The sequence below is a fragment of the Solea senegalensis genome, linkage group LG7, assembly GCF_019176455.1.
Source record: "Solea senegalensis isolate Sse05_10M linkage group LG7, IFAPA_SoseM_1, whole genome shotgun sequence".
Lineage (NCBI taxonomy): Eukaryota > Metazoa > Chordata > Actinopteri > Pleuronectiformes > Soleidae > Solea > Solea senegalensis.
The window spans coordinates 17,465,137-17,489,153 of NC_058027.1; the positions used below are offsets into that span (position 1 = coordinate 17,465,137).

General features: G+C 41.0%; 2 protein-coding genes across 3 annotated transcripts in view; both read left to right on the forward strand.

Annotated features, from left to right (window-relative positions):
- Positions 1 to 67: 67 nt before the first annotated feature.
- eprs1 (glutamyl-prolyl-tRNA synthetase 1) lies at positions 68 to 18,917 on the forward strand. Of its 2 annotated transcripts, XM_044029516.1 has the most exons (35): positions 68 to 239; positions 1,775 to 1,859; positions 2,012 to 2,111; positions 2,189 to 2,345; positions 2,638 to 2,774; positions 3,270 to 3,364; positions 3,479 to 3,605; positions 3,754 to 3,946; positions 4,061 to 4,232; positions 4,761 to 4,994; positions 5,090 to 5,174; positions 5,526 to 5,585; positions 8,469 to 8,579; positions 8,709 to 8,845; positions 8,956 to 9,163; positions 9,258 to 9,370; positions 10,043 to 10,166; positions 10,507 to 10,680; positions 10,782 to 10,949; positions 11,210 to 11,425; positions 11,890 to 12,141; positions 12,257 to 12,475; positions 12,558 to 12,826; positions 14,456 to 14,507; positions 14,659 to 14,868; positions 14,965 to 15,037; positions 15,156 to 15,235; positions 15,357 to 15,456; positions 15,580 to 15,737; positions 15,844 to 16,041; positions 16,152 to 16,325; positions 16,472 to 16,632; positions 17,382 to 17,460; positions 17,555 to 17,619; positions 17,999 to 18,917. In XM_044029516.1, the coding sequence occupies exons 1-35, from the start codon at positions 197 to 199 to the stop codon at positions 18,147 to 18,149; spliced, it is 4,980 nt and encodes a 1,659-aa protein (XP_043885451.1). In that variant the 5' UTR covers positions 68 to 196; the 3' UTR covers positions 18,150 to 18,917. The 2 variants fall into 2 exon arrangements, with proteins under 2 accessions (XP_043885451.1, XP_043885452.1); XM_044029517.1 differs by lacking the exon at positions 11,210 to 11,425 and having other exon boundaries at positions 69 to 239.
- Positions 18,918 to 23,435: 4,518 nt separating this feature from the next.
- The window catches only part of LOC122771974 (myocyte-specific enhancer factor 2A-like), a 42,929-nt gene continuing 42,347 nt past the window's right edge, over positions 23,436 to 24,017 (forward strand). Inside the window, exon 1 of the mRNA XM_044029573.1 lies at positions 23,436 to 23,567. The gene's annotated coding sequence lies outside the window, so the exon portion shown is untranslated. The remainder of the gene's footprint in view (positions 23,568 to 24,017) is intronic.

Here is a 24,017-nt window from a genome sequence, read left to right on the forward strand (position 1 = left end):
TTGGTGGCAGTGTTGCTCCTCGTGGTTGTTGGTAAGCCTTCAAAAACCCTCAACGTGCTTGGCTACTTGTGTCTCTCTCCCAGTCGTGAGCAGTCGGTGTGGGTATTTGTTGTCCTGTCCTCCTCTTCCTCAGTCTGTAGGCTCTTGCTGGCTTGGTAAAGGCGTCACCAGGTGTATTAAAGAAGAACTTTACACTATGGCGTTAAACCTCATCATCAACACAAGCAATCCGCCTCTCGGTGAGTTGCAGCAGCCTGCGCTCCATGTGAGCTCCGGTAACACAGAGGCCAGGGCTAGTGAGGGGCTGCTACGTGTCAGACTGTTGTGACAGTGTTTACGGGAACATTTTTTTTAATTTAATATTTGTTTGAGTGCGTTAATATTTTCTGGCAAAAAACTAGTAAGCCAATTCTACAGTTGCTGGAATTTCCCTGTAATCCAGCGTGTATGACATAACAACAATAGAAAAACTGCGAAAATAAATGCATAGGATTATATAACTTTAGTTCTATTGAAACCAGTCTAATTGAAAAGCATGGAAATGTGGAGAAATTAAATATTACTACGAATTAAGAAATAGTGATGGAGTTTAGCAGAACAGCAACGCCTGAAACTTGACCTATATATGGAAACTGGACGTCATTATGTCCATGTCAGACCAAATGGGAAGGGTTACTTTCACAGCTGGGTTGTGTATGTTCATACCCTGCAAGCTAGCGCTAGCAAGCATGCCGTCGTGGCACTTACAACTCACTACGTGGACGTAAATATTCCCTGTTATCTTCGCAGTGACACTCGTGTTCATCGAACTCTACCAACAAGAGGGTGTACATTCATTATGCGTAATGTCTGTGTGAAATGGTGTAATGCCTTTCTACCAGTGAAAGCTAATTCAGTGACATGTCGTGGCGGTTGATGATGAAGCAGCGCCACGGTGCGTTTTGCGGTGAACGCTGCTGGCTGATGCAAGCGTGAAACGTGGAGCGTTGGGCGGGTGCTGATTGTGTTGTTATGGTCTTCTTTTTTCTGAACATAAAGCACTCTGAATGTCCATGAAGGAATAAAAACATCTTCTAAGCAATTTAGCAATATTCCTGTTGCCCCAGTGATATGATAACAACACATAGTTTTACCAGAATACATTATTAATTCCCGAGGAAATAGTGTGGTCGCATAGTTGCTCCATGCCAGATCTTTGAAATTATAGAAAAATATAAAAATAATACGTCATACAATTTATGTAAGTATTTAGTTGTTGTAGGTTAGTAGGTTGTTTTGCAGAGTAAAAAATACTTTTTAAAGTGTTCTCTCATGTGGAGTGCTAAAAGGACAAGGGAATGTAATTCTGAAACTTCTAATGCAGTAACAAAATGGAGTAAAAGCCAAATAAATTACTTAATTACTTCCTGCTTGGTAATGCAAAGTCAGACTGGGTAGAGAGGAAGTTTTCTAACTTCAGAAGATGGTAGTAATGTTAGATTGTAGAAGTACAAAAACAGAACATTTGACTTAAGGTTACTCAATATGATGTAGAGCTTTGAGGCAGGTTGAGACAAAACTTACAGGTTGGTTATAGTAAAACGAAATGCCAGAGGGAGCATTGAAATTGCATGACTGGACCAGTTCAACAGGTTTTCCAGATGCCTATGAAATGTGTCCGTCATTCTTGAATGTAAAGCACTTCTGGTTACTCTAGGCTGAAGCTGGTTTAAAGAGATCTACCATGTATATGTCAAATTACAACATGCACTTACAAACACTGTCCATCCTGCAGGGGCTCTTCTGGCAGCAGAGCATGTGAAGAGCAGTGTGCCAGTGTCGGTGGAAGAAGGCAAAGACAACCGCCTTCATGTCTCCGAGTATGTAACACACTTTTTCATTTAAATTCAAGCTCCTTGACCCTTCTGTGTGCCAACACGCAGTGTCATAAATGCATTAGGGGTTTTGCATTATATCACGTAATTAGTTTCTACTACTGATGTGTCAACTGTGTTCTCTGTCCCTCCCTCAGTGCGATCGAGTTCAATGATGCCAACTCTATCAGTCGTTACTTGGCTCGAGTGGCTCCAGCTCTTGGCCTTTATGGAGCCAACATGATGGAGCAGACTGAGGTGCGTATGTGTGTATGTGTTTGAGATTTTGCAGGGGGTTCTTGCCTGTCATTTCACGTTCTGTTTGGTGTCTGCAGGTCGATCACTGGTTGGAGTTCAGCGCTCGTCATCTGTGTGGTCAGCCTGGTTTGACTGAGGCACTGGGTAATTTGGATAAAGTCCTTTCCCTGCGAACTTTCCTGGTCGGACATGCGGTCACCCTAGCTGACCTCTCTGTCTGGGCCGCCTTGAAAGGTCAGTGCCATCCAGGATGTACCTCTATGTCTGCTTCAAGCCAGCTTCTCACTACATGTCTTTCCGAGCTGTAGGATTACTGTACATCCCACGCTACCAAATATTAAAGAATTGATAATTTGTGCAAAACTATATGTGATTTTGAGCAAAATGCAAATGTGCTCATTCATACAAAAGAGTCAAGAAAGATATTATATATATATTAAAGGTTGGTGACCCCTTCTTTAGTGTGTATTTCTACAGGTAAGTGGGTGAAATGTAACTCTACAGGTTGTGCATGTTTTGTCTGCAGGTCATGAGGAATGGTCCAGCCAGGGAAAATCCTTCTCCCACATCAATCGCTGGTTCTCTTTCCTGAGCTCACAGGTTGCCTTTTCCGCTGTTAGCAACAAGTACACTGCTAAGAAACCATCAGCAAACAAATCCAGTGTAAGTTAACCTTTCTTAAATAGATTGAACAACTAATAGTTTACATTTAGAGAACTGTGTTTGGTACTGGAAACGTATCAACAAGAAAAGAAAACTGTCACAATAAATGTGCTATACAGGAGATGGATTGAGGTTTTAATTATCTGCAGAAAGTGAAGAAGGCAGCCACTGACTTATTAGGCTTCCGGAAAATGTTAAAATATTTGTGGTTCATTGTTCAACTGCTGTAGGTCAGAAGATGTCAGCTGAGTAAGTGGTCTTCGCTGTAGCTTGAGAACAGATTTCCTTTTACGCATGTAATTGAATGTGTTTTTAAAGCATTGAGGAAGCATTCAGACCTGTAGTTGGCTCTGTCCACCTGTGATTGGAGGTATTACCTGGTCTGAATGGGGTCACTGATATTCATATTGATTGATGTTAGAGATCAGTGTTTTGAAACTTTCAAATTTTAGAATTCAATAAATGAAAAAATACATTTTTGTCTCTGTTCATCAGTCAAGTGAGAAGAAGCAGGATGTTGGAAAGTTTGTTGATTTGCCAGGAGCTGAGGTGGGCAAGGTGGTGGTTCGATTCCCTCCTGAGGCGAGTGGGTGAGTCTTGCTCTGGATTTAGGGATTTTTTGTGTTTATAATCTGGTCTTCACCCTGTGTGTGTGCAGTAGGAGTTTGGTTCCCATCTTAACAGGACATTTTTTCACTCTTTAGATACCTGCATATTGGTCATGCCAAGGCTGCTCTGCTCAACCAGCACTACCAGCTGACATTCAAAGGCAAGCTCATCATGCGTTTCGATGACACCAACCCAGATAAGGAAAAGGAGGACTTTGAGAAGGTGATAAATTACACAGATAGCAAAGATAGTTGTTTACTTTCTAAAACATTTCTGTTTTAGATTTTACAATCTGTTTTTTGGTGTTTGTATTATTATTTAAATCAAAAGAAATAGCAATACAAATCTGTTTTCCCGCACCCTTCTTCAGGTGATCCTGGAAGATGTTTCCATGCTTCAGATTCATCCTGACCAATTTACCTACACAAGCGACCATTTCCCCAAAATCATGGTATTTGCTGAGCAGCTGCTAACTGAGGGCAAGGCCTACATCGACAACACACCGCCTGAACAGATGAAACAGGAGAGGGAGCAGCGTGTTGATTCGAAATGCAGAGATAACAGTACGCACAGAGACGGCAGTACCATTACCAGTCAAGGGGATAACTGAAGCTTTATGATGAAAACGACTGAGCTGTCTAAAGCTGTAATATGAAACCTCTATCTCTCCTTTGTAGCATTGGAGCAGAACATGAAGATGTGGTCCGAGATGAAAGCTGGAACAGAGTTTGGTCAGACTTGTTGCATGAGGGCCAAGATTGACATGAAGTCCAACAATGGCTGCATGAGAGACCCCACCCTGTACCGTTGCAAGAACCAGAGCCACCCCCGCACCGGAAAGAACTACAAGTACTGGAATTCCTATTCTTGAAAAAAGTTTAAGAACAGCAATTTTTTGGTTTAACACCTTAGAGCCATGGTTCTCAAACTGTGGGAAGTGGAGCTTCATGAAGTGGTTCTTGCTCTGTATCTGAAGGAGCTCTTTTGCTCCCCTTTAATTAGCTCCACATTCTTTAACATTCAAACTTATGTTCAGCTCAATTTGGACATTATTCAGTCTTCACTCAGTATCAGGCACAGAATTTTGGAATATTTTATACCTTCAAAAAATATTCAACTTTCTTCAAAGACCGTTTCTTACTTAAATGAAGTGAAATGTACTTTTGACATAGAAACTTTGTTAAAAGCCCTTTCATGACCTCTGCAGATTTTTCACAGTGACTGTTAAAATTAAGTTATATCTTCATACAAATTCAACGCAGCAATCCCAGGGCAAATTTCTTCAAAAATGTATATTGAGTATTTCCATTCATTGTTGGATTATTTAAATATTTTATGGAATTTCATTGTGAAAGAGGTCCATGTCTTTCCCTGCAGTGTCTACCCAACATACGACTTTGCCTGCCCCATTGTGGACAGCTTGGAGGGTGTGACCCATGCTCTCAGGACCACTGAGTACCACGACCGCGACGAGCAGTTCTACTGGATAATCGATGCGCTGCGCCTCAGGAAACCCTACATCTGGGAATATGCCAGACTCAACCTCAATAACACGGTGCTTTCCAAGAGGAAGCTCACCTGGTTTGTCGATCAGGGATACGTTGATGGATGGTAGGTATATGTAAATTCTCACTGCGTTCCTGTTCTTCTGTTCTTTTTATGTTTTTCCTTTCTTACTTCCATGTTCTCTTTTTGACTCCTCCCAGGGATGACCCTCGCTTCCCCACTGTTAGAGGAGTCCTGAGGAGAGGAATGACTGTGGAGGGTCTGAAACAGTTCATAGCAGCCCAGGTACATCTAACTCTAGTTGTAATCAAAATATGCAACATAGATTTATGTTAAATAATTCTTACATCTTCTGTTTTTTAGTGAGTTTCATTTAAATCTGAGTGCACAATAACAATAATAAATGAAATTGTTTCCAATTAGCCAGTTTAGCTCAGAATAAATGGTTCCCTTTCGTTCAGTCGGTGCACTCGGTACAACGTGTTAGTGTGGGGGATTGCTCTAAGTATTGGCTTAAAACATACTGTTTTGAACATCAGGATGGTGTATTTTATGCCAGCAGTAAGTCACAATGCTGTATCCTTTATGTGATATCCATGAAATACAAGAAATTATATTCTTTTTTTCTCTTTCTAGGGAGGATCGCGGTCTGTGGTGAACATGGAGTGGGACAAGATCTGGGCTTTTAATAAGAAGGTAAGTCTCATACCAACGTCTCATTGTTTGAATCCAGTGATCAGTAATAGATTCTTTTTCTTTTGTTCTTTTTTTTTTTTTAAGAAAAAGATCATCTTGCTTGGCCAGTGAAGTTAGACAATCGAAGATAATGTTTTTTAAACCTAAACTGAACTCTTCATTCCTTATTTATTTTATTATGACTCAATTAATTTACCAGGTAAACATTGCCACAACAAATATTTGGGTTCAATAATGGGTTAATAATTGGATCAAAATAAAATATGATGCATGAAAGTGCACACTGAATGTAAGTTTCAGAGCTCGGCTGTGACTGCTGGCATGGCTTCTTTCTGCTTTGCATCTCTAATTTCTGTTCAATACATTTAATTTGCCACCTCCTTCCCCGACCCCCATTACTCCACTGTCACCCTTCATATTGTCCCTAGTAACAATGAAAACATCACAAACCAACACCGCTGCTTCATTTCACACCCAACAGTGTGTATACATATTGTGTCGTCACTCATTTTCATCTGTGTGGACGTTAGTGTTGCTTGTGTGGTATGTCCTCGCTGGCTCTTGCTGCTTCATCCCTGAGTCAGGTAGAAGGTGTAAACCTGATGAGTGAGATCCAGTAGGTTTTATCCTCGTCATAGCAAACGAGTACTACTTGAGATTTATGTTCTGGCTGATTTGTAGACTGATGATTTTCCAGAAAGTCATGGTTGTGTTAAGTTTGAGAAACAGGAACTAACATCTGCTTCTGTTTTTGAAGAAGCCTCCTATGCATGTTTAACTAACTCTCTCCTCCCAGCCAAGTTTCATTCCCTTTCACATCCACTTGAAGGTGTTACTTGAACAGTAGATGAGGGCAATTAAATATTGTTCATTTTGCATGGTCCAGTATTAAGGCAATTTAAGAAACACATACCTGGAAAACCATGATTTATGTGTGTAGCTGGATCACCCTTTAATTGTCGATGGGATAAACTAACCTTGGACAATGTGAATTTATACCATATGTAGTGTTTGTATGTATGCCTTACATTTTCAATTGGAGAACAGCCCACCAACTTTCATTTACATTCCCTCCGCCTGGTTTTAAATAAAAAGTAAAGGGCAAAAAAATAATAACAATAGAGCCTGAAAAGCAAACACCGCAAGTTGGAATGATAAGTAGAAACTGTCAGTCCATTCTGTGTAATTGTGTCTCCTCCCTACCTTTATCCTCCTTCTCTTCCTCCTTCCTTTTTATATCTGACATTGAACAGCATCTCACTCTTCTGTTTCCAAGCTGCCAATTAGCTGTCTGAAGGTACTCCTCCTCCTCCACCACCTCCTCTTACTCCTCCTCTTCATCTTAGCCTTTCTCATTTCCACCCATTCCTTCTTGGCTTTCATCATGGCTGGTTTATCTTAAAGTCTGCCTGTAGCCTTCACTATTTTACCAGCCCAACCGATATTTAGACTGGCCGATAGTATGACTCTACTGTATAGGAATAGGAAGTGGTTTCTAAAAGATAAGTCACTTGTTGAGGAACAAAGAGGAGAAGCATAAGGACAGACAAGTTGTGAGTTTCTACTAGCTCTCTGATGCATTTGTCTTTGTGTAGGATACTGAAGAAAATTCCAGAATAATAATGTGAGGCTTTTTTTTTTTAATAAACCGGGTAACGGGGGCTCTGCCAAAATGCCATATTAGCGGTGGTTGCTATTCATTAACACTAGTGTTGCTTAAAACGATAATTTTCCCATAGAAATATATTCGTATATACAGGATCGTGTGACTTAGAACAAGACTCCTGTGGCCTGTAACCTAAGTGCTCCACTCCCTCCCCTTCAGCGTTGCCCTCATACTTTTTTGTTTCCTTTTTGCCTGAATATGCTTAGGAAAGTAGTTGTTTTGGGTTTGGGACAGCATTTCTGATTTGGGCCCCAGTGTAAATACTCACCTTATGTCATGGCAGAAGAATTGGTATTTGATAGAAACATGAATTGATGGATCACTTTTGTGTTAAGTTGGTGTTGCTGAAAATCACAAATAAGAAGAGACTTTTGTGTGGGGTTGGTTTTCTGCAGTTTGAGGGTCAAAAAAGGCTCAAAACAACTGTATAATTCACATCCCTCTTATCTTATACCCTTTTAATATAAAACCCTTAAGGATGTATTTCCTCTGACCACTTACAAAGATTGGTTATCATATTTGAAAGCATTGGGCCAAAACCAAAATTCAAACACCCTTGATAGGGAACTCTGGTCCTCACTCTTCATGCCTTCCTCTCCATCTCTGCACTTTCCTCCTTCCTGAGATGCCATTGCAGCTTTTTGAGCCAGCAGCTGAGAATTTCAATGTCTACATTCACTTAATTTATTGTGTAAAACATGTATGTTAATGAAGTGCTTCACATTTGATTTCCTAAATCACTGCCACTAGTTGCAGGGAGTGAAGTATAATATCTAATGTAGAACCATATATTTGATGCTCTAAGATGATTTGGCAGCATCCACCTGTTGAACGTAGTGGTCTGGTATAATATGAACAACACTGTGATGAAACTATCTGTTAAGTGCAAATCATTCATGCTTTTGTCAAGCTGGCTGGTAAAATAGTGGAAAAGGATGGAGGCTGATTAAGCAGCTGAACAAAGGCTTGTTTTCCCACCTGCAAACAGACATGAATTATCCATGTAATCAGCTTTTTCTTTCTCCACTTGTCTGTCTTGTTGGTTTTTTTTTTGTCTGTTTTGAATAAACCTGTCTTTTTTTTCAGCTTTTTTTCTTTTCATGAATTTATTTGTGGTCATGTCATAAAATATCAGTTGTCTTATTTCACTGACCTGTTTTGTCTCTGTTTTTTCATGTCTGTGCATATGTGTATGTTTGTGTGTGTATGTATATTAGGTTATTGATCCAGTTGCGCCCAGATACACGGCTCTGTCTGCCTCCTATTCTGTTCCTGTATCTATCCCTGAGGCTGTAGAGGAAATGAAACAAGTAGCCAAGCACCCCAAGGTTCGTCATCTCTTTCCTTTTTCAATATTATTTTTGAATCAAAGAACCATTGTACTGGTTTTAGATATTTTATGTCAAATGCCGTGAGAATATGGGGGGAAAAAAACATACATTTTTGTGTCCCTCCAGAACACCGAAGTGGGCATGAAGGATGTGTGGTATGGACCACGAGTTTTTATTGAAGGTGCAGATGCTGAGACTTTGTCTGAGGGCGAGTTGGTCACCTTCATCAACTGGGGCAACCTCATCATCACCAAGATCAACAAGTACGTGTGGTCGATTCTCAGATGATCCATGTAGTTGTTAACAATCGTTAATTCTATCACGTTAACTTTATGATACACCTTTCATGTTTTCACCCCTTCTCACCACTCAGAGGGGCGGACGGTAAGGTCGTTTCCATGGCGGCTCGTCTCAACCTGGACAATAAGGACTTTAAGAAGACAACAAAGATCACATGGCTTGCCGAAACTAACAGTGCCCCGCTCCTGCACACCATTTGCATCAACTACCAGCCTCTCATCTCTAAAGCTGTCATCACCAAAGATGATGACTTTAAAGAATTCATCAATAAAAACAGCAAGGTCTTTGTACATTCACACGTTTCAAGTCTGATTGCATACTACATTTGCTTTGGTTAAATTTATCATTTTATTTTTGACTACCTCATTCTTTCAGTTGGAGGAGAAGATGCTGGGAGATCCCTGCCTGAAGAACCTGAAGAAAGGTGACATCATTCAGCTTCAGAGACGAGGCTTCTACATCTGTGACCAGCCCTATGAGCCTGTCAGGTGAGGGGGAGGAGCCCATTTGTAACCCCGTTCAGACCTGTTATATCATCTCTTCCTAGTGATCGTGGCACACCTAAGTATAGATGTAACTTCTCCCAATGCGTGCCGAATGGGTCCTCAGATCTGCTGAGAAAAACAACATTCAGAGGAGGTTTAGTGGCCGCTTCACTTAGCATGCATGAATGCAATTTGTCCTCAGGACACATGAGAGACTGATGGCCTCTGAGCTGCTGATTTCACAGTGAACTGAATTTTTTCACTTATTAGGAGCCATTGATTCATTTGTCACCAGTGCCACAATATGACCACTGATCATCACATGCTTTCTTTTTTTTAACAGTTAAATCTTATTTCATGTTGCAGCAGTGTGAATAGGGCTTTGATTCACGGGTTTTTCACGCAGACACACAGATGCTCTATAATCTATACAGTTTGGATGTTTTGTTGCCCTCACCAGACATGTCAGTGCATATTTAAAATCAGTGCAGATGAAGCAAAGTCACAAGTCCAACAAGTGGACAGGACACTCATTCAAGATGCCTATTGATGCACTGTTTGAGCAGTTTTATTTAATGCTGTGAACTTGTGGTTGGGTCTCTCTAGACAGATGTTAATACCAGATATAAACTGCTCATTGCTGTTTCTGTGTCTAAGTGTGGTGAACCTCTGTAGTCCCAACAGCTGTAAGGAGAGTCCCTGTGTCCTTCTCTACATCCCTGATGGTCACACCAAGGAAATGCCAACTGCTGGGTCCAAGGACAAGGATAAGAGCAAGAACCAGACCACTAGCAACACAGTGAGTGCTTTTGAAGAAAACCCCATTTCAGTTATAAACCAATAATCAGCAGTGTTTTCTTTCACCTGTAATGATACCTTACTTTGAAAACCTTTCTATTCTAACCTTTTTCTATTCCATCATAATCTTTTCTTCTATGATCTATTATTTGACATATTTAAACCTTTTATTACTTGTTTACTGTAACAGTGATGCAAGACTCAAGGAAAATTGTTTAAACATTAAAAGGATAACAGATTAACATTTGTCTCCTGTATTTTTAATGTCTCTATAAAGAACCTTGAATCTAATTTGTCAAAATTGCTTTATAAATAACACTGCATTGCTTATTTCATCATAGACTGCCACTCCCACAAAGGCTGCATCAGCTGCTGCCGCAGTGCCTGCCTCCACTTCAGCCAGTGACCTGTTCTCCAGCATTGTAGCTCAGGGTGAAGCTGTCCGCCAGCTGAAGACTGCCAAAGCCCCAAAAGATGAAGTGGACAAAGCAGTTCAGCTACTTCTTTCTCTGAAGGTGCTTCAGCTTTAAGTAAATCAGAATTAAACTGCATATACATACACTTACTATTAATCATCTTAACGATTTTCCATATCATTGTTTCTCTGTTTTTGTAGACTCAGTTTAAGGAAAAGACGGGTATGGACTACAAGCCAGGCATGGCCCCTCCTGCCTCAGCTCCTCCTGCACACACAAGTTCAGTCAACACCAGTACCTGTCTTTTCACCCGTGTTGCTCAGCAGGGTGACCTGGTCAGGAAACTGAAGGCAGAGCAGGCACCAAAGGTAATCATTCATTTAGCCAACCAACTATTTGTCCATTAACTGCTTGTGCATTCACAGTTCATGTCCACATCTATGTGTTCAATCATCCCCCGTGTGCCAATTTATTTGTCCATTGATGGATATTGAGTAATTTATCCCATCATTTTCCATGTTCACAAGCACTTGTCAAGTAAATTCTCGTGTCCCCGTGCCATTTGCATGTCACTTATGCTTATCCGTAAATCACTTGCAACAACAAGTTGGTTTGTTGATGATACCAGGACCATATTGATGTAGCAGTGAAGACGCTCCTCGGTCTAAAGGCAGAGTTTAAGAAACTGACCGGTCAGGAGTACAAACCAGGGATGACCCCAACCACCGTCGCCTCCCATACTACGTCCCCTGCCACCAACTCTTCCTCTTCTTCGGCCATTTATGAGCGTGTTGCACAACAAGGGGAGGTCGTGAGGAAATTAAAGTCTGAGAAAGCTCCCAAGGTATCCATAAGCAGCATGGCAGTGAGAAGAAAACAGTGCTTATTAAACCCCCATGGCATAGAGAATATATGATTATTAGTTTGATGCTAAAAATCACTGTTAGTCATAATCATTAATTATCACATAACTAGTAGCTTATTATTATTTCACAAGTTTTAAAAACATTTATCTACACATTTCTTGTTTTTTAAGATTAGTCCTCATTCAAGAAGTCAGGCTGATCATGATGGAGAAACAGCTTGAGCTATGAATCAAATAGATAACAAAGTTGATGTTTTAATAAATAAACAATGACAAATAAATTGATATAATATAACACTAAATTTCCCTATAAAATGGACTATATTTTTACTGTCTAGTGCAAATATTTTACCCATGTGCTTTTTACAACAGTGTCCCACCATTGCATGATTATAAGAACTGCTATGTAGTAATGGTATCATTCATTCCTTTTTTTCCTCCAGGACCAGGTGGATGAAGCAGTGAAACAGCTGCTTGCTGTGAAGGCAGAGTACAAACAGCTCACGGGCCAGGACTACAAGCCTGGAGTTGCTCCAGTCCAGAAAACCGCCACCCCTGCTCCAGCCCAGAAAACCGCCCCTGCTGCTCCAGTCCAGAGCAGCCCCAGCTCTGCCCCTGCTGCCACCAACCTCTATGAGAAGGTTGCAGAACAGGGAGAGGTGGTGAGGAAACTGAAGACTGGAAAAGCCCCAAAGGTGAGGCCTCAGTTAATTCACCTACCTTGAGACTGTTTGTTGTGTTGAATATCGTTGTGCTCATGTTTACTGCTGCTTTGACAATGTGGTTCTCTTCATTCTGACCATTCATCAGGATCAGGTAGACGTTGCAGTGAAGGAGCTTTTGGCTCTAAAGGCAGAGTACAAACAGCAGACTGGACAGGATTACAAACCAGGTCTTCAAGCCCCAGCTAGCCCATCCAGCACCCCAACAACCCAGTCCAGTTCTCCTCCACAGGCCCAGGAGCTGTTCTCCCAGGTGGCCCAGCAGGGGGAGCTGGTGAGAAAGTTGAAGTCTGAGAAGGCTCCCAAGGTAAGGCACCAGTCAGTTAAGCATACAATTCAGCTTTTAGTTTTAAGCGATGGAGAGAAAAAACAACTTGTTCTTATTTCAGGATAAGGTGGATGAAGCAGTCAAGACTCTGCTGGACCTGAAGAGCCAATACAAGACTCTTACTGGAGAGGACTACAAACCAGTGGCTGCTGCTGGAGCTACTGGGGGAGAGGACAAAAACCGCAAGGAGAAGGAAAACAAGTCTGAGAAACAGGGAGGAGGAGCAGGAGGAGGCAAGAAGGGTAAAGGAGAGAAAGGTGGTCAGGGCAAGGAGTCGTCAGGAGCAGCAGGAGGCTCAGGAGATGGGCAGGGATCCAAGAAACAAACACGGTGAGAGACTGGACAGAAGAGAAAAGAGAAATCAAGAAGTAGATCCGGACATTCATTACTAAACACCAAATAATGTTTGGTTGGAAAAATGTTTTTTATATATATATATATATATATATATATATATATATATATATATATATATATATATATATGAGGAGCAAATTATTGTTTTACTTTTTGCATCTGAAGTCAACTTTTCATCTAGACCGTTCTTTCAGTGTCCATGAGTGCAGATGTTACCCAGAAATTGACATATGTTCAGAATGACTCAATAAAAAGTCGTCATGCGGACTTTTTTTTTAATTGTGTGTTCAGACTAAACACAAAACAAGTTTACATCTTATTCACAGTTTTGGCTGGACAGATATAGAAGAAAGTGCAGAAGGCTGCAAAAGTCTGTGCTTTCTTGAATCCTAGTGAAGCAGATTGGAACTAGGACATGAATCTATAATTGCCCAGCTTTTTAGATGAAATACATAAATTGGCCACCCACAGGTGGCGACAGTAATTGTGCAGTTCTCGGTAGAATCTGGAGAATCTTTTTGCCTTTTTTGTTTTGTCTTTTTAAATGCTGGAGTCTTGTGGACGACAACAGCATAAAGGTGGTACCCCAATATTCAAGAAGTGCAAACTTCAATTCAGTGTTGTTTAACTGCTACTCTTTATTACTTGGATACTGAAGCTGGATCATCTGTAAGCACGACTATAAGCTGCTGTAGATATATAACCGAAGAGCATTTTTATAATCGATTTGGTGAGTCTAAATGGTTGCTGTGCGTTTGTTATGCTTGTCTGGTGTGTGCTGTCAGCCTTGGGTTTAAAGTTTGATTGCTCGCACTGCACCACTGCTTATTTTAGCCATTCTCTAGCTATGGGACTTTAGCCGAAAATATTTTGTACAAACATTCATGGTCCACAGAAAATGAATCCCACATTTTCTGTCGACTTTTTTTTCTGGTCTAGTGAAATGTCTTGAGTTTTATTAGATGTATTATGACCTTTGGTAGGAATATTCATGGTTTTACTGAGGATGAATTGTAATCATTAACCGACTCTCACTTAAGTGCCACTGACGGGTCAAAACTTCACTGTGCTTTATGATCAAATGGCTGCGAACCATGGAGATTCTAGCCTGCATGCTAAACTAAGATTGTGAAAACACTAAGTGTTATACTTTATACGCATTAGTATGTGAGCATGTACAAACACGTGAGCTGCTAGCATGGCTAAAAACGTATTTTTCTTGTTTTTATGCTTACAGTGAATGGAGACAATAGTTCCCTTTGATTTTGAATTTCTGTCAAACTGTTTTTTTGATGCAAGATGCAAAAAGTACATAAATAATTTGTTCCTCAGATCAGAACTAAATAAAGATACTATTGTTCCATTTCATTGTTTTGTTAGCACCAGGAAACTGGTTTACTGGCTGTGCATGGCTGGTTAGGTTTGTAGTGACTGTGTGTTAGTAGTTTTAAGAGTAGAGTAGTTACAACTGGACATGTGTATGTTTTGTTCACAGGTATGTAAATGTACATGTGCAGTAAAATATTTGTACAATACTAATACTGTAAAACAGTATGTTTGAGGTGAGCATTTCATTTTTCTTATCTGTCCTTCTCTTGTCAGGTTGGGTTTGGAGGCCAAGAAAGAGGAGAACTTGGCTGACTGGTACTCTCAGGTGAGTTTAATAAATGTAGATCTGATTTTCTACTTCTTGATGACTGTAATTGTTCTTCTTTATACAGTTATTTTTTTATACTCATTTTGTCCTGTGCTTATGTGTTGCACAGTGACTAGTTTAATTTCTGTATTTGCTGTTCCTCCTTAAGGTCATCACTAAAGCAGAGATGATTGAGTATTATGATGTTAGCGGCTGCTATGTGCTGCGGCCCTGGGCCTTCTCCATCTGGGAGTCGATTAAGGATTTCTTTGACCGGGAAATAAAGAAACTGGGTGTGGAGAATTGCTACTTCCCCATGTTCGTTTCTCAGGCTGCCCTTGAGAAGGAAAAGTCTCACATCGCAGACTTTGCCCCAGAGGTAAACATGACCCTTCTGGGGGAAAATTGGGAAATAATTTAGTATAAAAAATGTTTTTAAATTCGCAATAATCTATTAATCTGTCTGTCCTGTTAGGTTGCCTGGGTAACTCGGTCAGGAAAAACTGAGCTAGCAGAGCCCATTGCTGTCAGACCCACCAGTGAGACAGGTGAGAACCAGAAAACCTTTGTCAATCATAATGTTGTAGTACTGGATTTCGTGAAGCTATAAGTGAGGACTTGCTGTTCTGTGGTGCTGGCATGAACCTCTGTCTTTGTTTACTTCAGCGATGTACCCAGCCTATGCCAAATGGGTCCAGTCCCACAGAGACCTGCCAATCAAACTCAACCAGTGGTGTAACGTTGTGGTCGGTTTCCTTTTTTTTTTCACATCACATCAACACTATTGTACTTTTTTTATAGGTTGATAATAAAAGGCACTACAGTTGCTGGTTTTATCCTTCCTCACTCTGCTCTTCCTCCCTTTAGAGGTGGGAGTTCAAACACCCCCAGCCCTTCCTGAGGACACGTGAGTTCCTGTGGCAGGAGGGACATTCAGCGTTTGCCACCAAAGAGGAGGCAGAGGAAGTAATGAACACAGTAATGACGTTAATATAACGCATAAAAAGGATGTAAGGATGTTGTGAAGTATAGTACAGGCAACACTTCTACTGTATTAAAGGTGATCTTTTATTGGATTTTGTGTGTAACTAGGTTCTTCAGATCCTGGAACTGTACGCCAGGGTATATGAAGAGCTGATGGCGATACCCGTGGTAAAAGGGAGGAAGACGGAGAAGGAGAAGTTTGCCGGTGGAGACTACACCACCACCGTGGAGGCATTCATCTCTGCCAGTGGCCGAGCCATTCAGGTATTTGTAAATTTCACATCTAAATCCATATGCATTCGTAACGGTAATATTTATAAAGAAAGATGAAAAGACGTTTCACTGTTGTCATTTCCTTGTGCTTCCTCAGGGTGCTACATCTCACCATCTTGGCCAGAACTTCTCTAAGATGTTTGAGATCATATTTGAAGATCCCAAGAGGCCGGGCGAGAAGGAGTACGCTTACCAAAACTCCTGGGGACTCACAACCAGGACCATCGGTGTCCTCGCCATGGTCCACGGAGACAACATGGGACTTGTACTTCCTCCTAGGGTCGCCTGCCTACAGGTAGGTTCTCTCGCTCACTCTCACACATGGACATAAATATGCTATAGATAAACACAGAGGCATATAGAAAAAAATATTTACATACCTAAAACTTGTTCATGCTTTTTCAGGTTGTCATAATCCCATGTGGAATCACAGCCTCCCTACCAGAGGAGGAGAAGGCAGCGCTGTTGGCCAAGTGCTCTAAATACCTGAGCAGGCTGCAGGAGGCTGGCATCAGGGTGAAGTGTGACCTCAGAGAGAATTATTCCCCAGGATGGAAGTTCAACCACTGGGAGCTCAAGGTCATTATTACCATCACAGCATGATTGATTGATAATATAACCTGAGGTGGAAAAATGGCGCATTGGAGCAACTGTTTGCATATTAAACACCTAAATGCCAGACCATGACTTAAAAATTAAATTTCACACTTCTGTCTGTTGTCCAGGGAGTTCCAATTCGTGTGGAAGTAGGCCCTAAAGACATGAAGCAGTGTCAGTGTGTTGCAGTGCGAAGAGACACGGGCGCAAAAATGACCGTTCCAGAGGCAGAGGTGGAGACGAAGTTGGCCACCATGTTGGAGGACATTCAGAGCTTCCTGTTCAACAAGTGAGATACAGCACCACACGTCAGAGTCAGACTTGCGGTATACTCACCAGACACTGGATTTTTGTGACAAAGTAGTTGAAGATCAGCTACTCATTTGACATTTCCCTGTCATTTCTTTCTACATCAAGTGGCATTGATTCATCAAAACACTCCCTAACATCGGGAGCAGAAAAGACCACCTCTTTGTGAAGTTCTCCTGATTGGATACAGATTTAAATTTCACCCATACATCTTAATCGAAATAGTGGACATTTTTCTGGTTTGCGGTTAGAAGACAAACCAGAAGTGGGAATATATTGAATACCCACCAGGGGGTGACTACCCTGGTTGCAAAAAGTAGTACATTTGTTTGGAAGTTAATGGGGAAAATTAGCACTAAACCCATTCCTAAAGAATTAATTGACACCAGTGTAATCACCCAGTAGGTGCTTAGTTGCAGGTGACTTCCGTTAATTTCTGGTAAAACTAGTTTCCACATGGTTTCACCGGACGGTTGCATTTCAAATCCCTGAACCGGTGGTTGGCATCCCTTTCCCTGAGCAAGATACCCAATCACTATTGCTCCTCAGGCACAGATAAGTGCTGCCCAGTGCTCCTGCGCCCTATTTGTGTGTTCACTACTTGTGTATAAAAGGGATGGATTAAATGCAGAAAACAAAGATTCTATAATTTATATCTGTAACTGCCATTATATTGCTATAAAATAGATGTGATCAGTATTAAGACAACAAAACCTGTGTGTTTGTCAGAGCTTCAGATGATCTGCAGAAACACATGGTGGCTGCAGACTCGATGGAAGACTTCCAGAAAGAATTGGACCAGGGCAAAGTGAGTAACATAACCTAAACACTGTGCAATACATTCTAATTTCTGCAGTAAGTTGAGTCAAGTAAATTAACATTATTGTTGTTTTGTTCTATAGGTTGTTCAGATCCCATTCTGTGGAGAAATTCCCTGTGAGGATTCCATCAAGAAAATCACGACAAAGTAAGTGTAATGTCTCGCCCTGAGTCTGTGTGTAGCTCAAACAATAGCAATGTGTATTTCACTGTCAATTTCTTTACAGTCGAACCTTGGCGGGTTAATCTAGGAAAATATAAATAGTTCAGGGTGTTTGCATTCAAACTGTAGGGAGATGCCACCGAAATCAGGGTGCCTTGTTTCTTTAATGTACATGTCATGTGCAGTCACTGAATGGAAAACCTTCTGCGCTGCAAGGTTCCTTGTAAATCCTTTTGAACAAGGTGTTTTGTAAAGTCCTACCATGATTTATCTCTTTTTATTAATGGGTTATGGGAAAATGTGATAATTGTTCCTGTCCAGTTTTGACCAGCTAAGATTGATGTGCCCTTGTTTTTTTTATCAGGGATCAGGACCTGGAGCCTGGAGCTCCATCCATGGGAGCCAAGAGCCTCTGTATCCCCTTCTCTCCCCTGAAGAAGCTGCAACCTGATCAGGTGTGCGCCAACTGCAAGAAGCCTGCCCAGTTTTACACCATGTTTGGACGCAGCTACTAAAAAAAAACCCAGCTCTGATCTTTAATAAAGGGGGATGAACATCATAGTTGAAAAGGGCTACATGTTTGTTCTCTTATTAAGCTCCTGTGTGTGTCCAGGTAACGGTGTATGAGGGTGTCTAGTTTGCTGGATGTGTAATCATTTCTTGTTTTCTTTAATAACGTATTAATATTATTACAGTGCATCTGAAAAAGGAGGTGAAAGTTCCTCTCAAATTATGTTGGTTATTGACTGTCAGTAGAAAAATAACCAACATGAACCAGTCAAAATATTTTCTTGTCATATTTTCTTGTGGAACCAAGTTAGTTACTGCTGGTTTTGGGAATCCATTTATCACTGATCTACATATAATTTCTAATGTCTTTATTCAAAATGTTATATTTAGCAATTTTCATTTAAAGTTTCCTATCATGACATGAATTGAGTGGATTTCATTGAGGATATCTGGCAAAAAACAAACAAGTACCCTCATATTGTTGATCCATTGTCTGGAGATTATGTCTGTCTGTATGTGCTTCCACACTTGCACTTCCCAACATGACCAACAGAGGCTGCCAGAGGCTTGTTGCGTGAATGGGGTGCAGTCTGCCATCTCTGATTGCATTCAAAGTCATGGTTTGTGGCTTAATGCAAACATCTACCAGAGCCAGGTGATGTACAGCTGTGAGGAACTATGTACTGTATATGTTTAATAATGTGGCCTCCTGTCTCTTCTCTCCAATGAAAGAGCAATACAACTTGTCTGTAATGATAAACACATTTTCATAACACAATGTCCAGTGTTTTTTTTTTAGTATTTATTTGTAGAAAATTTAATATAAAAGAAAACTAAAAATATCAGCTGTGTAGTATGATACGTTTTACACACAGTCATATGGGAGACTTTTCTACTGTGAAATCCCATTTCGCACAATACATCTTTCTTTGGTGTATGCGTTTTCCGTTCCATTGTTCCATTCTTTATCTTTCCTCTGTCACGTTCTCCTCATAACAAGCATGGAGTTATGGATTGCGTACAGTATAATCTTTACAAAAGCTAAATAAAGGCTTTACTTTTAAAAGAAAGCATGTTAAGAGCTAAGCTGATGAGCACGTCATGCTCCTGCTGATCTTGTGTTGCATTAAAACCCTGAAGAATGGGTGGAAATAGCCAAATTATTTTTCTATTTACTTGTGTGTGCATTAAGTTCAATTCATTTAAATCAACCACCAAAGGCGAAGAAAAGTTTAAAACCGTGAATTTATTTAATTTCAAGCTGGTTAGAGACTATAGATGAAATTGAAATAAGCTACAATAAGAAAAATAGAGAAAGCACTGAGAGAGTACAAACTCCTGCCAAGGCTGCTCAGTTTCCCCCACTGTCAATACACTCCCCTCTTTCACAAGGTTAACAATTGTTTTAAAAGAAATCTGTCTCTGGATCATCACCAAAATCTAATCATTTTCCTACTTACATCCTCGGAAATGTCCTCTGTGACAAAAGCAGACAAACAAACGTGGATAACGACATAATCTCCTTGACAGGCACTTGACCACATTTAGGTCGTCCAGAACTCTGCTGGACTGTTTCAGCCTCCCTTCTCTGGTTACCAGTGAATTTTCAAATCCATTTTAAAATCTTGACCCTAACTTTCTCCTTGCATCTCTTGACATGCTACAGCTTCACACCCTGGCCAGATGTTACTTGTGGTCACAAAGACCCATTTAAGACGTGAGGTGATCGCTCCTTTGAAGCAGTAGCACCTAGACTGTGGAATGCCCTCCCTTTTCCCCTTTACTGCTTGTTGCTTTTAAAAAGCAGTTTCTTTTTCAATCAGGCTTTTAGTTCGACTAGGGTTCCTATTGTTTTTTTTGTATTGTGTGTATTTTACTTGTATGACCCTGCAAAGGTGCTAAAATAAATACTTAAAATACAGCTTTTCCTGACCGTGAATGAGAGTCAAAAACTGACCCAGGGTAAGTAACAAGGATGAATGAATGAATACATACATAGGGGTGTAGTAAGTTTGATGTTGAGCTTTGTCTAAACTCTTTCTGTGTTTCAGTTGTCATCTGTCTGGAGGACACATGGTGGCATCAGCATGACACTCCAGTGATGTAACGACTTCAAACGTGAGATATGTTGGTTGTATTATCTGCAGAGTCTGGACAAACTTACCTTACTCATCAATGATAAGGTGTTTTTTTTTTGTTTTTTTTTTTTTAAACTGCACATGAATGTTTGAAATGGGTTCAAGAGACTGAGGCTGTGGAGCTCTGCTACAGCTGGGAAAAGATAATCAAATAATGGAATGTTCCACTCTGTAATCTGATTTTTGGCCTCAGATGTTTACATTAAAGAGGAGAGATTAAGAACAACCGAGCCATGCGCTGGTGAAAAGCCATCCATGAAAAATATTTTCCATATGGCCAAAGTATATTTCTCCCACTGCGTTCAACAATGCTGTTTGTAAGTGAAAACATATGAACTAAAAATAACAGTTTTATTACATTGTTTTTTTCTGGATTTGGTCAATAATATGGAAATCTTCTTCACATCACATCCACGCTCATGAGTGCACTCCAGTTCTCTTTGTTTGGCCAGTGCATGCATTTGAACGCAGCATTTGAAATGACTGATTGCCCTTGGTAGAGGTCACAGAGGAGAAATGACACTTTCGAGTGGTTTGGAATCCACTGTATCTCAGAGAATGTCTCTGTCGAAAGGAGCATTTCTTTGTGGCATGTGACCTGGATGACTGAGAATCTTCCCCAAAGTGTGGAATATATTTGGTCATTACAAAAACATTAAATATTTTATGCATGTAATTTTGGATTACAACACTTTTATATGTATGAACTGTGCAAGTTTCACTTTATCTGCCAGCCCTGTTCGACAGACTTTATCTGAGCCCTTGGGCTTTTACCACAGGATCATCTGATTTGACACATCTACAAACTTGTGTTCGGATGCTTGTGTTTCAACTAAACACTGACTACTCTGCTTCCTGAGAGCACATGTGATCATGGCAGCAGCGATCAATAAATAGAATGCTGGATTAAAAATTGCAAGCCAAAAACTAGTCTTCCTAGTACCGGTCCCAAGCCCAAATAAATTGCGTTTGGGTTGCGTCAGGAGGAGCATTTGCATTTGCAGATCAGATCAGAAATTGTACTACTGTTGACTGAAGACAAAGTAAAAGGAGAGGAGAGGGGGAAGGTGTGTTAGGAAGCAGCCAAACAGAAACAAATGAGAGTAGGGACCTTAAATCTAGGGACTATGACTGGCATAGGGAGAAAGCTGGCTGATCTGATGGAGAGCAGGAAGGTAGGTAGATTGCAAGTGTCCAAGAGACCAAGTGGAAGGGAAGCAATGCCGGGAGCATCAGAGGTGGATTCAAACTCATCTACCATAGTATATAACAATAGTAGAGGTTATCTTGAAGGGATGATATGTGAAGAGTGTTCTGGAGGTGACGAGAGAAGATAGAAATTGAAGGTGTTGTCAGTGCTTATGCCCCACAAGTTGGTTGTCAGTTAGAAGAGAAAGACGAGTTCTGGAGTAAGTCAGATGAAGTGTTAGAGAGACTTCCCAGGGTAGAGAGAGCAGAAGAAAAAAAACAGAGATGATGAGGAGGTGTTGGCTAGGGGAGAAATTGGGTCAGATGGTCGTCGTTTCAGGAAGAGGAGCACAGTGTGACCTATAAGAGTGAAGGAGGTAGATTTTATACTATGCAGAAGATCTGAAGATCTGAAGGAGATAGGAGACAAGCTGATGCCAGGGGAGAATGTGACAAGGCAACATTAGATGGTAGTCTGGAGGCTGACTTTGGTATTGCTATAATGCTATGATGTATGGCTAGGAGACAGTGGCACTGTCTAAAAGGCAGGAGCTGGAGCTGAAGATGCTCATAGTTACATTTCATTACATTACATGTCATTTAGCAGACGCTTTTATCCAAAGCGACTTACAATGGAATCAAGTACAATTAGCCAGGGGTGGAATCGAACTTGCGACATTGATGTCTTTGGTACACAAGGTAGGGTCTTAACCACTGAGCCACTCCACCCCAGTTCCGTTGGGAGTGACCAGGATGGACAGAATTAGAAATGAGCATATTTGAGTGACAGCTCATGTTGAAATAAAGTAAGAGAGTCAAGGTTGCGATGGTTTGGTCAAGTGCAGAGGAGTGCAGTGTTTCAAAGGATGTTGAAGCTGAAGCTGCATGGGCAGGAGGAAAAGAGGATGATCACAGAGAAGGTTCATGGATGTTGTGAAGGAGGACACGAGGACAGTTGGTGTAACAGAGGAGGACACCAGGGAGAGGACAAGATGTAGGCAGATGATGTACAGTATATTGAAGAAAAGACGCTGTATTCCTGTCAACCCCTGCTGCTTTTTCACGGAGGATTCTCTACATGTTGTCATAGTTCATGTTTCACAGAAAGACAATTACCCTGTTTCACCATCTGTTAATCAGTTCCGCTGCTTGAATGAATGTGTTATATGAATTTGTTTTACATAACCGAAAATTATATCATCTTCATTTTGTGAGACAATGCTTCTCCTTGTCTCCACACAGCACAAGTGGAACAGTTAGCACTGAATGGAGAGTAAACCGCTCCGAGGCGCTTGAAGATCTTGAACCTGTTGCCTCACCATCATGAGCGTTCTTCTACTTCCTCCAGGCAAAGGCTAAATAAAGTATCAATAGTTCAGTTATACTGGGCTATTGTTTTGGGTTGAAGGCAACTCACATGCTGCTGCTGAGAAGTCTGGTATCAACACTTGATGATCAGAGTGTTCACAGCACAGGCTTATGCTGTGGTTCACTTTATCTCTGGTCGTCTACTCACAGAAACCTAAATACACTGCACATTATTTCCAAACAGGCATATGACATATAAGTCATATTTCCAAAATCAGTGCATCTTGCCCATCAGTCAGTTGGACATTTATCTACACTGAATGGGACAGTGGTACGTACAAGAACACGTTTTTAGCTTTGCCTTACTCACTGAGCTTGGAAATAAATACAATAAAATGCTGGGGCCAAAATAAATAAAGCCTCTCTAAACAGGACACAACACAAATGCGAGCCTTCAACTTAACATTCTTCAAAGTGAAATGGAACTTCTTAGAAATATCACGATTCTCATTTTAATGGCGATACATGGATTTTTCTAAATGATTACCAAGTTGACTTGCTCTCTCTCTCTCTCTCTCTCTCCAGCTCTCTCCCACTCTCTCTCTCACGCTCTCTCCCCCCGGTGGGCGGAGCCTCAGCTGTGCTGCTTAGTGTGACTTTGTGTCAGTTTCTCAAACATAACGGACGACCTGTCCTTTCTCTGGGAAGCAGACAGTTGTTGGGCTGAACACACACATATCGTCGTGTAGAGCAGCAGCAGCAGGTGGAGGACAGAGAGCAAGCAAAGCGGTGAGTATGTACGTTGTTGTTGTATATATTTATATTTATATACACATAAGTACAGTATGAGAGGAGGAGGAGGAAGTGTAGTGTCTGCGCTTGTACAGCCTGACAGGGAGGAGACACACTCCTGCCCACGACGTGATCTTGTCGTCAACATGTTTTTTATATTGTTGTCAACAAACTGTTTCCTTATTAAACACAAGCGGCTCAACTGGATCTCTCTCTCTGTGTGTGTGTGTGTGTGTGTGTGTTGAACAACCGCTGGCGTTCACTTGTTTGTGTTGTGATTCGTGTGTGTAGAGTACGTGAACTGTACATGTGGATGTGACTTAACTCAATACTTAACTCAACTCTCTTGCTTTACAGCATTGTTGCTTTGAATGGAGTTAAAGGAATCTGCAGCTAAGGGGGAAACAGTGTTAAGTGTTTTTCTGGAACTTAAAGAGGGACACATAC